The 15,784-nt window shown below is 53.6% G+C and overlaps 1 protein-coding gene across 2 annotated transcripts; it reads right to left on the reverse strand.

The window, feature by feature from the left end:
• Nucleotides 1-346: 346 nt before the first annotated feature.
• On the reverse strand, nucleotides 347-3,669 carry LRRC25 (leucine rich repeat containing 25). 2 transcript variants are annotated; one of them, XM_054578733.1, is made up of 3 exons: nucleotides 3,590-3,669; nucleotides 2,226-3,018; nucleotides 347-494 (listed from the first exon to the last, which is right to left on the reverse strand). In XM_054578733.1, exons 2-3 carry the CDS (start codon nucleotides 3,008-3,010, stop codon nucleotides 347-349), a joined length of 933 nt encoding a protein of 310 aa, XP_054434708.1. In that variant the 5' UTR covers nucleotides 3,011-3,018; nucleotides 3,590-3,669. The 2 variants fall into 2 exon arrangements, with proteins under 2 accessions (XP_054434708.1, XP_054434706.1); XM_054578731.1 differs by having other exon boundaries at nucleotides 3,515-3,669.
• Nucleotides 3,670-15,784: the final 12,115 nt, after the last annotated feature.

The following is a 15,784-nucleotide window of genomic DNA, read 5'->3' on the forward strand; positions in this document are numbered from 1 at the left end:
AATCCAGGAGTCTCAGAGCTCTAGTCTGGAGAGCTCAGGAAGTCCCCACTGAAAGGAACCTTTCCCCCCTGAGCCAGCAGCCTCCTCAGCCCCACAGTGTTTATTGATCATCATCTGCACACTGAGGAAGGTGACAACAGAGTTTAAACCTTGCACCTCCTGTGCGTGTGTTGAGGTCTCTCCTCTTCTGTTCCTAGCAGCCAAGGGCGCTGAAGAGCAGAGCGGGGTCTGAGGAGGGAGCTCCGGGACCGTTCCTCCTGTCCCTGTTCCTCAGACTGGCGGGGGAGATCCAGAATGACCCGAATCACCTGGAAGGGGGCAGGCTGGGGTTCAGGCCGTGGCAGCCTCAGTGCCCCGGGGCCACGTACTCCTCCTCAGCCGGGGCGGTCTGGCCCCGGAACTGCAGGTTGCCGTAGACGGGGTAGACGGACGGGGAGGCCTGGGGGAGGCTCTCGTAGTTCATGTAGAGGTCGCCATCCTCTGAAGGGTGAGGCCTGTGGGGACAGACAGAAGGGAGGGAAGGAGGACTCAGGGTAGGCACATCAGCTTTGAGAGGTAAAGAAAGTTCAGGGTGGCTGAGCTCACTCCTAATAGTTACATACAAGGAACCTGAAGCACAGGGCACTGTTCTCCCAGTTGCAACTTTCTCTGAGGAAAGGAAGCAGGTTCAGCAAGTCTGGGAAGATTCTGTGAGTTCAGCACTGTACTACTGCAGTCCACGGACCTTGAGCCATTGTAGCATATTTTTTTTCTCCCTTAAAATTAAGATGGTTGCCCTTTTTTTTTTTTTAACGTTAAAATCTAGACTTCAGTTTCCTCTTGAAAAACTGGAAGCTCTAGTCACACCGGACACATGAACACAAGTGGCTGGAGCCAGTGTCTACCCCTATAGATGGAAATTGTTTCCACGGTCCCTGAAGCAGCAGACTTTGAGACTACAGTACACAAATAAGTCTTTGAAGCTCAGTTTCTGCATCTGTAAAATTAGGGAAGAGGTTGCTTCTTAGCAATGTCTAGCTATGGTAGGCAAGACCCCCAGAGAAGAATTTTCCTGCATCTAGAACACCCTACTCCCACCCTGGGTCCTCTTGCAATGAAGGCCACTTTGGGTAAGTGTATTCTATCTGCCATTCACACTTTAGTATGAATTACTCCAATCCATATATGGTTGTATAGGAGTGGACAGGACTCGGAGTCAGGGTGTGTTTCCTACCTCTACTTCTGACTCACTGTGTGACCTTGGGCAAATCATTCCCCTTCCTCCCAGAGCCTGCCATTCTGCAATCATAAAATGTGGAAAGGGAGTGACACATCCAATCCTAAATGTTTTTGGAAGAGACTGGCCCTGAGCCCCTGGTGACAGTGAGGCAGAGGCGCGCAGCAGAGTACAAACTGCCTTAGCAAGTCTAGTTTCTTCAAATCCCTACCGCAGACCACTTCTGCTTTTAAGCCATATTTTCATCTGCTTTGCATATTCCCTCACTTCTCATCAATAGGCTCTCCCCACTCTCCCTGCGTGTGGATCTCACCACTCAAACCCAGCCTGAACCCTTTTCCCTTCTCACTTGGATCTTCCTAACCCCTTCAGCCTCTGATGTCTTACTGTTTCCAAAACCATCGACAGCAGATTCTCTGTTTTCTCCCACCTCCTGGCATCTCTTTCTGCTGGGGTCCCCCGACCCCTTGAAATTCCCTCCACTCTGCATCCATCCTGTTAAAGTTGGACCTATCCATCTAACCCCAGCCTGATCTAGAGGCATTGGGACTTCGTAGGAGAGATGGATACAGGTGGCTTTCTTAGCATCTCCCATGGGTCAAAGGGAGATGGGGGGAGGGCTGCCCCCACCGCACAGAGACGGAAACAGCGGTTCAGAGGCAGCTCCTGATCACACAAGGCCTGCACCCAGGCTGCTGACTGCTACCACAGAGTCCGACTCTACCTAGAGCACTTGCGTCCTCTCTCCCTGTCCTTGGCCACTAGAAACTGGGTTTGTGGGTCATGAAGTGGGAGCTTGTCCCATTTACAGGAACTCACTCCATTCTTACCCCAACTCCATGAGATGGGGGCTGCAATTATCCCCATTTTATAGCTGAGGAAACTGAGGCCCAGAGAGGGAAAAACTACTTGCTTAAGATCACAAAGAAGCCCCCAAGAGGCAGAGCTGGGATCTGAACCCTAGCCATCTGGCTTGAGTCTTGCAGGGAGATGTGTGTGGGCCACTCACCCATGTTTCGTCCACTGGTGCCCGGCAGGTGGCTGTCCTATGAACACATTCTCGTAGTCAGGCGTGGGGGGTCTGGGCGGGGTGACCGCTGATTGCTTAGGGCTGAGGCTCCGGCTACTGTACCTCGGCTGCCGGCCTGAGCTGGGCCTCGGACCATCTGAAGCAGCCCATGTTTTGCCCAGGCCCTGGCTACTGGGCCCCCAGCGTGTCCGGAGCCTCCAAGCCAGCAACGAGCCAGCTATGGAGAGCACAAGGAGCAGAGCTCCACTGGCCACCAGCACCCCAATGGTCACTGAGGTCAGGCGAGGTGGGCATCCAGCCTCCAGGAAGGTGGAGAGGTTGCGCCACGCACCAGTGCCTGCATCCAGGCACTGTGGAATTAGCAAGCCAGAGCAGTTTTCCTGCCGGACCTTGTGCCAGGGGGCTAGAATGCAGCTGCAGTCAGCCTTGAGGTCGAGGGTGCAGGTTTCCACCAGCATCTCATCCACATGCTCCAGGGGGTTGTGGGTCACGTTCAGGATCTGCAGACTCCTCAGGTTGGCGAAGAAGGACCACGGGAGCTTTCGAAGGCCATTCCCAGACAAGTCGAGGAGCTCAACGCTGCTGGCCTGCAGAGACTTGTTCAGGGGCAGGTTCAGGCCTTGACCACTGAAGTTCAGACATGTGGCTGTGAACGTCCTGCTCCAGTCCACGGTCCCCGAAGACACGTTGCATGACAATCCCAGGCTGCATGGATCCTGCAGTAGCAGCAGCAACCACAGTGCCCACGCCAGGGCGCTCTCCATTCAAGCACCTAGGCAGAGACAGCAGAATCTAAGCCCCGACTTCTGCCTGTGGTCAACCTCACCATCGCCACCTGGGTTTATTATTAGTTTTTCTCTTTTTTTAAATATCTCAGAACATCTCAGTCTGCTTCTGGTAATATGCAACCCTTCACTTGTCACTCTCTCACTGCTTGGCTCTGGCTTCCAGCCTCAGTCTCTCCTCTGAGAAATGGATCCATAACCTCAGTGCCTCAGTGCTTGGAGGGCGAGGAGGAGACCTAGACTGGCATCCCCTTCTCTTTCTCCCAGAGGAGTTCCCTGTGCTTGGCCCAGTCCCCCAGCATTTCTCTCAGCTTCATTAACCAAGACGGGACCACATGCAAATAAGTGGTTGCCCCGCAAATGACCCCGCCTCTGAGCTACGGTAGCTGGGAGTCCTGGACTGGGTTGCCTGGAGAGGGGACTGCCGACCTCCGACTTGCAGCCCCTGCGCAGACCCTGATCCCGGCCTGGCCTCCGTCGTACCTTTGCAGTCCCGCCGTTACGCCTCTACCCGGGCAGTGCTGGAAAGCTCCTGCACAGAACTTCGTGGTGGCTCACCTGGACTGGGGTCACAGTAGCCAGCACCTCTCAGATCCCCTGTGGTCCCTGGAGCTCCTTGGACTCTTCAGCAATGCAGGGGAAGAGGAACTGGTCTCCGGGTGCAGGGCAGAGGGCAAGAATGAAGAAGAAGAGAAGACCCGCCCTTCTGCACAGCCTCCAGGCCCAGGATTCTCACGCGAGGGGGAGGGGTGGCTCGCTTCTCTCTTGCTATAACCCGGTCAACACCCACCCCCCACCCCCCCGCCCCGCTAACACCCCAACTGACTGCTACTTCATCAACTCACTTCCTGGTCTTAGCTCAGTTGGCTCCCAACTCTTGCCTTCAATTCAACAAACATCAAGAGGCCTCAGCCCTGCCCAGGTTTCCAAAGAACAGGCAGTCCTGAGAGAGGACAGAGCCGGACACAGACCACCCTAGTCCTATGGAGTCTGGACAGGATTAGGGGGAGGGACAGGGTCCTGGAAGTTTTCTTGGAGGAGGAGACATTAAAATTGGGGCTTTCACACATGCGCAGGTGTTTGCTGAGGGTTCCTAAAACCTGCCTTTGACTCTCCAGTCTCCTAGCCTCCACCACAGACTCGGGACTCTTACTCTTGCACAAAGACTCCTCCATGCTGAGTGGGAGGGTGCGAGAGGGCCTCCGGGGGGAGAGGACATTGAGTCTGGGGCTTGGAGGGTGAGTCCCAGTGGCAGGCAGTGGGAAGCAGAAATAGATGCACTTACAGATTCCAGGCAGAGGGCACAGCAGGAGCAGAGGCCCTGGGCCCTGGGCTCAAAGCATTGGGCCCTGGGCCTGGTGGTTAGAAGTGGAGGGGCTGGAGTGCGGACACTAAGAGGAGGAGCTGCTGGTACACCTGTGGGGAGTGGGGGACGGCGCTGGCCTTGAAACTGAGGAGAGGGACTGCTGTCGCAGGCTCATGGGAAGCCAAAGCAGATGTGTAGGCCGGGGCAATGTACACGCACTGTGTGAAGACACACATCTGGACCGAGCCTGGGGCCTTGAGGTGGAACCTGGGGAGGAGGCTGGGATCTCAGGGGGAGAGGGCAACGTGAGTCAGACCTGAGGGGCAGTGACAAAAGCGAGGCTGAGGAGGGAGTGGGCAGGGGCGGGCTGGGAGAGCGCCTCTGCCTTACTGGAGTCCCGACATCAGGCAGACCCAGTTCAATGCCATTCTAGCCCCTGACTCACTGTGCAGCCTTAGCTGCTCTGTGCCTCAGTTTCCACGCCTGTAAGATGGGATGCATGCTTAGAGTCTTCTAGGCTCTGGGAGGCTGCAGTTCACCCCCTCTACTTTACCTTGTCCTCTGACTCAGGTTTTGAGCTGAGACTTTGTAGAAAAGGTTGCAAATTGTTCTTTAACACACTCAAAGATACTCCTAGGAAGGAAATGCAAATCACAGCATCTCTGAGATACTGCTTGTTTTCACCCATCAGATTGGCGAGAATTCAAAAGTGTGATAACAGCCGTGCTGGCTAGGCTGTGGGTAAACAGGCAGCCCCACACACGTTTCAGGGACATCCATAGTGCTGCCCCACAGAAGGCACCCAGGCACCGGCCACCAGAATCATGAACACATGTGCCCACTCACCCCACAGTTCCACTCTGGGATCCCCCCAAATATCTATGTCTGCAAAATGATAGGGGTGTGAACTGATAAAGGTGAATACAACATGGACCATCAACAGAATGGAATATCACTCAGCCAATCAAGGTCTGTCCAGAAAAAAATCCGGCCAATGTTAATATAAGAAGAATGGTTTCCCCGGCATTGATGTAACCTGGTAGCCGGGGAGAGTGGACTGAAATACGCATGCGTGAACCATGACACCTTCACTGTACTAGTCAGTGGGGACGGTAGGTGCTGTAGAGTGAGCGTGTGTACTGTGCGACCATTCATTCAAAATAGAGAGTAGAGCGATGAACCTGCATCAAATTTTGCATTAAGCTTGAATGTTCCTCTGTGGAAACTATTCAGATGATTCAGAAGCCCGCGGCTACGAGCAACTGGTGATTGGCACCCTCACCATAACAGTGCACCTGCTCATACACCATGTCTCATGCAGAGTTGTTTTTTTTAATTTTACTTATTTATTATTAGAGAGAGAAGAGAAGGAGAGGGAGAGAGAAACATTGGTTGGTTGCCTCTCACTCGCTCCCAACTGGGCACCTGGCCCACAACCCAGACACGTGCCCCGACCAGGAATCGGACCAGCGACCTTTTGATTCCCAGGCCAGCGCTCAATCTACTGAGCCACACCAGCCAGGGCCAGTGTTTTGATGAAACATCAAATCACCGAGGTGACTCAGCCCTGCTACAGCCTAAATTTGGTGCCCTGAAACGTCTGGCTTTTCCCAAAACTAAAATCACCTTTGAATAGGAAGAGATTTCAGATCGTTGATGAGATTCAGGAAAACACACGACGGGGCAGCTAATGGCAATTGGGAGGATTGTGTGAGGTCCCAAGGTGTGTACCTTGAAGGGGACTGAGGTGTCATTTTCCGATGTACAGTGTTTCTTGTATCTTCTTTAATAAATGTCTCTACATTTCATAGTACATGGCTGGATACCTTCTGGACAGACCTCATAAAAAGCAGCAAAGCACTGACACAGGCTGCAGTGTGGATGAACCTGAAAAACATGCTGAGTAAAAGAAACCAGACATAAAAAGCCACACGTTGTGTGGTCCCATTTATATGAAATGTCTAGAATAGGCAAATTCATAGACACAGAAAGCAGATTGGTGGTTGCCAGGGGTCGGGGCCGGGGGGGGGACAAGGAGTGACTACTAATGGGGACAAGGTCTCCTTTTGGAGTGATAGAAATGTTCTGGAAGTAGATAAAGGTGATGGTTGTACAACATTAAGAATGCACTGAATGCCACTGAATTATTCACTTTAAAATGGCTAAAATGGTAAATTTTATGTTAAGTGTATTTTGCACAATATAAAAGATAAGTCAGAAAGATGAGCCGTGGCTGGCGTGGCTGAGTGGATCAAGCGCCGGCCTGCGAACCAAAGGGTCTCCTGTTTGATCCTGTTTGACCAAAGGGTCTCCTGGTTGGGTTGCGGGCCAGGTCCCCAGTAGGGGGCACACAAGAGTCAACCACACATACTGATGTTTCTCCCCCTCTCTTCCTCCTTCCCTTCCCCACTCTAAAAATAAATAAATAAAATATTTTTTTAAAAAAGAAAGATGACATGACAATTAGATGATTCATGGCAGCAATGTTTGCTACATAAAAAAACTGTAAACAACCTAAGGGATTGGTCAGATCAGAAACAGTTCATTTATTCTGGGGGGGGGGGTGCCACAGAACCATGAAAACAAAATTACAGACCTTTATGAACAAATAAGGAAGGACTCATTTATTTCCTCCACAAACCCTTATTAAGTTCCTATTCTGTGCCAGGCACTGGGCAAGGAGCTGTGGATAAAACAGATAAAATGCCTGTCCCTGTGCGGTCCTTGCAGCAGTCACAGAGATAGGAGGCAGGCAGCATCCATCGGGAAAATGTTATGGCAGGGGGAGTAATGCAGAGAAAAGTAAGGATGAGACTCCATTAGCAAAGGCGGGGACTTTTTAATGAGATGATCAAAAGAGTCAAGGATAAAGGATAAAGGAGCTTATTGAGTAGGAGGTGGGAGAGGGGCAGCCAATGTATGGAACAGCCTGTGCAAAGGCCCTGGGGCGGAAGCTGGCCTGAATTAAGTGCAGATATCTCCAAGAGAAAACAATAACTAAAAAAAAAAAAAAAAAAAAAAAAAGCCAATAATAATAATAATTTTCTAGATTTCATTTGCCTAAAGAAACTTTGGGTGAAACACAAAAAACAAATACCCACAATTACCTCTCAGTGGCAGGCGGATAGGAGGGAGAATCTCACCATGTATGTTTTAATATTTTAATTTTAGGATCCTATCATTTCATGTGACTGCAAATTGTAGTCAGAATAAACACATTAAAATTAGCCAGCAAGCACACACAAGATACTCAGGCTTTCAGGGCAAGAGGGACAGAGGGGTGCCAGCTGGGCTGGGTGCAGGTGGGCCATCTCCCACACCCTGCACCAGAGGAGGAATTGGTAGTGTTCAGCACTGAGGCCTCTTAGAATAAGAGGAAATGTGGAAATGAGGAAGCCCAGGCACTCAGGCTACGGGCAAGGGGGAGGGGAGAGGCAGGCTTGGAGCCTAAGATACTGGGTTTGGGGGACCTTGGGGCTTGGGGTCTGGTACATCTGGGGTCCTGAAGTTTGGGGGGCTTAGGTCCTGGGGCTTGGGGGTCTAGAATAGGCTGGGGTCTGCATCTCCTGCTACAGCCCCAGTCTGCCGTGTCCAGGCCTGTGGAAGGGGAAAGCTCTGGATTCCACTGGCCCTCACCCTGGCTGAGTGGAGGGGAGCTGGAAGCTTCTGGAGGACACATCTTCATACTTCCTCTCCTGCTCTCCTGACATGCACTGAGCAGGTTTTGGGCCTGAGTCCTAAGCAGGGCCAGCCCATCAACGCAAAGAGTTTCAGAGACCCTGAGACCCTCCAAGACCCTCAGAGACACTCAAGGAGAAATACACAGGGAGTTTCCTCAATTGAGCTACATTTGCCCAACACCCTCCGACTGTCTTATACCTACCCTGCACTGGGCGAGGCCTCAGCCTGGGCCCTGTCCCCGGGGCCCCTAGACTTTCTGGCCCAGCCCTCTTCTTGGCTTCCTGCCTTCTCCATTCTCTCTTAACTGCCTTTGAAACCACACCCCTGCCTTAGAGTCCACTCTCCCCTAAGGAAGGGGTGGGGCAGCCTGACAAAACAGCAGCAGAGGAGCCTCTTTGGGGAGCCAGGGGATCTTCAGGCATCTGAGGGGCTCTGGAGCCAGCAGGTCAGGACAGAAGACAGGTGTGATGACCAAGGGTCAGGCGGGGGCAGCAAAGCCAACTAGGGGCAAATCTGGAACAAGAGCAACCACATACTTCTTTGTGTTCATTCAGCAAACTGGCAGAGGTCTGCTTGGCCGCTGCATGCCGTGCGACCTTCGGCTGGTACCCTAACCTCCCTGTGCTTCAGCTGGCTTCCTCCTCTTAAAACAAGGTCAGCAACATCCACAGTGCAGAGTTGCTATAAGGCGCTGGGAGGCAGACATGAATGTGAGTACGAGCCTGGCACTGGGGACATGAGTGACCAATACACCAGCTGCGTGTCCCTTGGAGGAGTAAATGATGGTCCATGGACGCACAAAAAATTGAATTCAGAAGATAAACCCGGATTTTTAATGACATGGAAAGACCTTATTTGAAGTCACATGGCCTCATTGGTTATAGTAAAATTTGAGAAGCCACCAAATACCTTTGGGAGGGGGGTGGGCAAACAAAATGTGGCACTGAGGCAACTATTGTCAGCAAGAGTGTTCCGCCTGCCAGGTGGCATTTTGTTGCTCTGGCCACGGAAGGCCATGCTGCTCGCCCACCGGCTCTCCCTGGACCGGCCCTGGACCGGCTCTGCCCACCGGCTCTGCCAGGACCACAGGCAGAAGGAGAGTTGAATCTGAACATCCCGGCTCCTTGTTCCTCCAATAGCGCATCCATGAGGCACATGCACCGCACTGTCTTCCTGGAGGCTCCCTGGGAACCCAACCTCAGGGAGCCTGCCTACTGGTGTCCCCTGCAGGGCGCCGTCTCTCCTCACCATGACCACGGCTTCCTGCAGTGACCTCCCAAATAACTATGCTCCTGGATTCTGGACATAAGGGCCGCTTCTTGGGGACCCCAAGTTAAGATAGATGAGGTGCCAAAAAGGAATACCCTATGATCTTATAAGTGGGATCTAAAAAAAAAACAAACCCAAAATAAATGAGTAAACAAAACAGAAACGGAACCACAGATATAGAGAGCAAGCTGAAGGTTTTCAGAGCGGAGGGGGTAGGGAAGATGGGAACAAAAAAGTAAACAATAATCATTTATGTCATAATTTAAAAAAAAGAAGAATGCTATACAGCAGTGAGATTTTACAAACATTTTAAATTCCTTATATATAAACTATATAAATATATATATTAAAATATAAGTATATAATCAAATATTTATAAATAAATGTTTATTATAATTATTATATAGATAAATTATATATATAATTATAAATAGCAGTATCCAGGCACTGGCTACTTAATTAGTATTAATCAGTGTAATATTCATAATAGCCCCTTGAAATTGGAACTATCATTGCCCTCCACTTTACATCAGGTGAAACTGAGGCACAGTGCATTTGCGGGGATATTGAGAAAACAACGCAACAAGCTCTCCCCTCTCCGAGTGTGGAGTGTTCCAACAACTAGATGGGGTAGTCGAAGAAGGCTTCTCGAGAGGAATAAAAGGACAAAAACGGAAAAAAACAAAACAAAACAAAACAGATTTGCAGGTAAGAGTTCACAATGGGAATGAGGTTTTTGGGGGGAGTGGTGGGAGAACTGGGTGAATTTTTGGAATTTTTCTTCTGTTTTTGCTATGGAATTATTAAATCCCTAAATATGTCAACTATATTTGGAAGCCTGCTTGGAGGCATAGACAAGGTCAGAGGAACCAACCGGATTCCAAGCCTGAAACTTGGGATCTCAAGAGTGGCTCCCAAAGGGAGTCAGGACGGGGCCTGCTGGGACCCTCAGAGACAACTTGCGAATCTCTGCTTCCCTCGTGTGGTCATGCCCAGGATTGCAGGCACGGGTGGCCTTAGCAAAGGAAGAGTATCGGTTCCTCCCCTTTCTGACCTCCACGCCCCACCCCGACCGCAGGAGCGTTGTAGAGTCTGTGCGGCCCTTAGGCTGAGATCTGTAAGGACACTGGAGGCCTAAGGACTTCAGCACAGAGGGGACATTTGTAATTTTTAGTTCAACAATAGGTATTTATTTAGTGCCTACCTACTGTGTGCTAAGCCTTGTTCTCAGGGCTAGGGACACAGCATTGAACAAAACATTCAAATTCCTTGCTCATGGAACTCATGGATTATTGGGGACATGAGCAATCAATGTGCAAAAAACAAGATTTTCAGAAAATCCAACAGGGCAATGTGACCCAGCACATTAGAGGGCCTCTCTTAGGGGACAACCCTGAAGCTGAGGCCTGAAGGAGGAGGAAAAGGAGGCCCCGAGAAGGACCGGGGGAGGGGTGTCCTGGGCAGGGAGAACAGCCTGTGCAAAGGCCCTGGGGTGGGAATGGGCTGGGTGTATGCAACAGGATTATGGACAAAAAGTGCCTATTTTCTGGTGCTTAGCAAGCATCTACTCCTTACTGTTGTTAAGCTGAGGGACCTTTAAAGGGGCAGAAAGGGCCCTGGTTAGTGTGGCTCAGTGGCTTGAGTGCTGGCCTGCGGGCCAAAAGGTCACTGGTTCAATTCCCAGTCAGGGCACATGCCTGGGTTGCAGGCCAGGTCCCCAGGTGGGGTGTGCGAGAGGCAACCAATGGATACTTCTCTCCCTCTTTCTCCCCCCTTTCCCCTCTCTAAAAGGAAATAAATGAAATACAAAGGGCAGAAAAGACTCCTTCCCCTGTACCTCCTGGAAGGAGAGTACTTTCCTCCACCATAAGAGAGGCCGGGGCTCTGGAGAGAAAAGGTGAGGGAGGGACCGTGCCAGCGCACCCCGAAGTGGGACCTGGTCCCTCCACTCTCGGCTGTGCACCCTGGGGCAAGCTGCGTCCCTGCTCTGAGCCTCTGCTTTATCTGCAGAACTTTGTCAGCCGCTGCGATAGACTCCCTTGCCTCTATTTCTTCCTTCCCTGGCCCTCCCTCCCCAGGACTGAGGTTCCCACAAAAATGCCTCCAATCTCCCAGCGACCCAGGCAGGGAGCTGGGGGCACTTCAGTGGGTAGAGAGCTGCCTCTGTGTTGTCCGCATGTCTTGGTGCCTCTCTGAGCCTCAGTTTCCCCATCTGTAACATGGGGAAGAGAAATGCTGCCTCTTAAATGAGGTGCTGGGTGCACAGGTTCCTAATGATTGGTGTGACTCTGGAGTTCAAGTGCAGGGCAGAGGGATAGGACTTGATTGATGGGCAGTGGGAGGCACAGAAGATACTGGAGGCAGGGCAGTGTACCGGCTTGGGTTGAGCTTTGTGGGGATGGACAGGGGACTGGGACGAGGTTCAGTCAGCTCCTGCTCGTGGCCGCGCAGCAGGACAGGGCACAGTCAGGGTTCAGGCCAGACCAGATCGTCTGTCCGGAACTTCTGCCTTCAGGTAGCCAGCCTTGGGGTATAATCCTCATTTCAGAAACCTGGACTCCAAGTGGCTGCTGGCTCTCCAAGGAGTCCCGGCTGTCTGAGTAACCCTCCTCCTGCACCCCTTTTCCCTTTCCCCAGCACCCCTGGGCTGGGGGCCCTCTGTCCAGGCTGCAGTCCCTACCTAAGGCCCCAGCACCCCAGACCAGTGCTCACCAGCTGCCGTGGCTTCTCCCCTCCCAGTGTTGTTTGGGTTTTAATGTCTGTGTTGCAGCTAGAAAATTACCCATAATTACAACTCTGAGAGGAAACGTCTCCTGGCACAGACCCTGCTCCCAGCTGTGGCCCCCTCCAACGCAAGGCTGGGGAGGGCTGCGGGGGCCGCCAGCCAGGATCCTAGCCCCTTCCAAAGCCCCCCACTTTAATGAGAAGGGGCTGCTTTCATCTCCTGTGGAGAGGAAAAACCATTATCAGGAAAACCCAAATCAGCCTTCTCAGTGACTCTTGCAACATGTTCACCGCCCCACATCTGGGTCTGCAGGGAGGGCAGGTCCAGGGGGAGGCAGAGCTGCCAACAGGGTACTGGATGCCTTATTTTATCGTACGGTGACAAGTCCAATCCAGGCTAGTGTAGAACCGGTAACATGGGGGATGTGGCCAGGGAAGGTGAGGAGGAGGGGGAAGGGACAGAGAAAGAGGAACTGCTGGGGCCAAAGACCGAAGGAATACCCAGAACAGGCCAGGACTGAAGCCAGAGAGAGGTGGCACCCTCCGCCAGTGCAAAGGCCTGGGGGCAGGCCTTTGAAGGGTCTAGGAGTGGAAGGCCTGGAAGGCAGTGAGTGAGGGGAGGGATGGCCCCTGCTCTAGGCAGCCCCCCAGCCCCACAAGCAGGGCCTGCTTTGCTACCCACCCACCCCTCAGGGACCACGCTGGACCCCGTTGGGGTGGACTTTGGGAGTCTTGGTTGTCCCAAAAGACAGAAACCCAGCTCAGGGTGGCAGTCCCCACCAGCCACACTGGGAGAAGTCACAGGAGCCAGTGAAGGGGTCACACTCTAGGGTTCAGCCTTGACCCTTCACCTCCTGGCTTATGACCGCCCCTCCTAGGCCCCTGACCTGGTCCACGGCCCCTGTCTACCTGGGCCTCTTCCAGGGTCAACACCCCTGCTTCCTCCAAGTCTTCCCAATCTACCCAGCAGCCCCCAGGAGCTTCTTCAAATCCGGACACGGATTCCGTCTCTAGGGCTTCCACAGCTTCCTATGGCTCCCCAGAGCTTTTAAAACAAATCCCGACAACTGGTGGCTGCAGGGAGTGGTCAGGCCCCTCTGCCGACCCATGCGTCATTTCCCTCCTCTTGCCCCCGCTCCAGCTACACTGCCCTCCTCGCTCTACCTCCAGCACCTGAACGCTGGGCCCACCTCAGGGCCTTTGCACTTGCTGTGACTGCAGTCTGAACATTCTTTCAGATCTTTCGGATCCACCCCTTTCTTTATTTAAAAAAAAAAAGGCCTCTTGCCCTGGCCAGGCGGCCCCGTTGGTTGCAGCGTGGTCCCATAAATCAAAAGGTTGCAGGTTCCATCCCAGCCAGGGCATGTACCTAGCTTGTGGGTTCCATCACCTGCTGGGCGGGAACTGAGGGCAGCGATCGATCGAAGGCTCTCTCTCTCCCCACCCCACCTTCCTCTATCTAACATAAATGAACATATCCTCGGGAGAGGATAAAATAAATTATGTAAATATTTCTTTCCTCCCATGCCCCGCCCTCGCATGGTGGGTCCGGGACTCTTTCTGTGGGTTCTGCTCTTGCAGTGCGTGCGCCATGGTTGGATGTGCGTGGGGCCCAAAGCCCGCTGTTCTACGACTTTTTTGCCGGTGCCGGAGGCTGTGTTTGGAGATCCGTCCCCGTTGCCATGAGAACCGCGCTCTTCACTCCCACCCCCCTTCCCCTTCGCAGCGCCAGGGGCCGCGGGAGCCTCCGCCTCACTCTCTCCTCCGCCCTCCTCCCGGAGCCCAGCCAACTCTGCCGTCGCCCTGTCCCTTCCACCGGAGTCCCCTCCCTCTGCCCAGCATGTGGCACTCCGTGAAATTATCCTACCGACTCGCCACCTTTTCACCATCCTTCTTCCCCGTCAGACCCTCTGCTTCCCAAACAGTAACGACGTGTTCTGGTTTAGTCCTCAAAGCCGGGCACACAGCAGGCGCTCAATAAATGTTTGTGAAGAGGAAGACTCACATCTACTCAAGGCATAGAGGCTCAGAAAGGACGAGGGACCTGCCCAGGGTACACAGAATCCTGGGGAGCCACGGAGCCTTGGGAGATAAAAGGGGGGAGGGGCGTCCAGGGGGTCCCGGGAGTCCCAGCTGTCACATTACGCTGTGTGACCCGGATGAGCGACACCCTCTCTGTTCCTCATTTAGAGTAGGCCCTGGAGGTGGATGGTGGGAGCAGCGTGCATTAGAATGAGGGTGTCCTTGACGCCCACGATCTCCGGTGGCCTCCGGGCGCTGGAGAGTCCCGGTCTCCAAGCACGACAGAAGAATGTTGGCCGCGCCCCCATTAGCCTGTAGCGCGGGCCCCTCCTCCGCGCCCGCGGGGCCCGGGAGGCCCGCGGAAGAGGAAGCTGGGGGAGGGGATGGCCAGCTGGACAGGAAGTGGGTAGGGCTGGCGTCCCCCCACCCCCAGCCCCGGGCCGGGCCCCTCGGGATGGAGGCGCGGCCGAGGCCGGCTTGGCCCTTCCCTTCCTCTTCGCCTGTCTGGAACCCCAGCGGCTCCCCACTTCCCGCCCGTCTGCAGGCCTGAGCGGTGGTGGGGAGATCCCATACTTGGCGGCCTCAAAGAGGGAGGCATAATGAAGGGAGGGGTCTGCATGGGGGGGCGCATCCCCTTCGTGGCAAACACAAAACACAGGCAGCCTGAATGCACAACCACACAACACAGGTCCCAATCTATCCGCACGCAGAGGCACACGTGCACACCCAAGTGCACACAACCTGACGCTGCGTCACTCGGCCCCGCACAACTGCCGCGGACACACAAGGCTGCCGCAGAGCCAGGGACTGTTCACTGGGTGCCTGCCAACCCCCCAGGCGCAACGGCTCACACGTGCACTCACGCAGGAACAAGGAACACAGACACTGGCGGTTGTTACATGGGAAAAAAGAAATACCCATGGCAAGCAGTCACAGAAACATCCAGATCTGAAGTCACACAACTGCACCACCTTCCCCGTCCCCTCCCGCCTCCACCCTTCACACGTTTGCTAACATGACCCACACGTACCCTAGCACAGAAGCCTCCACGAGGCCCAGGCAGGGCCAGGCACCCCTGCGCTGCCCTTGTCTGTCGGCCTCCATCTCCTCTGCACTCCCCCTGGGGACAGAAGGGCCCCAGGAGGGGGAATGGGGCACCACGGTATGCACCTTTGATTCCCGCAGAAAGGCAGTTAAACGTGGGTCGAGCCCCATTTACAGCTAGCGACACCGAGGCTGAGAGGCATAGCCAGCCCGAGCGACCCAGTCAAACAGTCACCGAAGCACCCACTGTTGGCACAGGATGTGAGTGTGAAGCAGTGCATGGTGGCTCCTAGGGTTTGGCCTGGGTACCCCAGGAGCTTCTTTTCTATGTGGTGTGTCTTTGTGCTGTGTCATGTGTGTGGCTGTGGGTGTCCACAGGCTCAGTGAGACCCCAGGCCCCTGTGCGGAGCTCTGGGGAAGCTGCGATGGAGTGCCCCAGGGTGACTGTGAGCAGCGGCCATGGGCTCTTTTCCCCAGCTGTTAGAAGCTGTGGCATGGCTGTGTCAATGCGAATCTCTTTGCGACTGTGTGCCTCTGTGAGCAATGGTGGGCTGTGTCTTCCTCTCCTGTGACAGCCTCTACTGTGGCTGTGTACATACCTCTCTATGTGTCTCAGCGTGTTCCTAGGTGAGCTGGGTGTGGGGAGCTCTGGGGCATGATACATTGAGTGTGGCTGTTAGTAGCTGTATGGACTATCAGTAGTTATT

The sequence above is a fragment of the Pteronotus mesoamericanus genome, unplaced genomic scaffold, assembly GCF_021234165.1.
Source record: "Pteronotus mesoamericanus isolate MK-2021 breed Mesoamerican mustached bat unplaced genomic scaffold, CSHL_Meso_final contig_502, whole genome shotgun sequence".
In the NCBI taxonomy this organism is placed as follows: domain Eukaryota; kingdom Metazoa; phylum Chordata; class Mammalia; order Chiroptera; family Mormoopidae; genus Pteronotus; species Pteronotus mesoamericanus.

Coding starts and splice junctions, on each gene's coding strand:
- LRRC25 (XM_054578733.1), bottom strand. CDS start 3,010: ATGGAGAGCGCCCTGGCGTGGGCACTGTGGTTGCTGCTGCTACTGCAG. Junction 495..2,225: donor CACCAGTGGACGAAACATGG/GTGAGTGGCCCA, acceptor CTGTCCCCACAG/GCCTCACCCTTCAGAGGATG.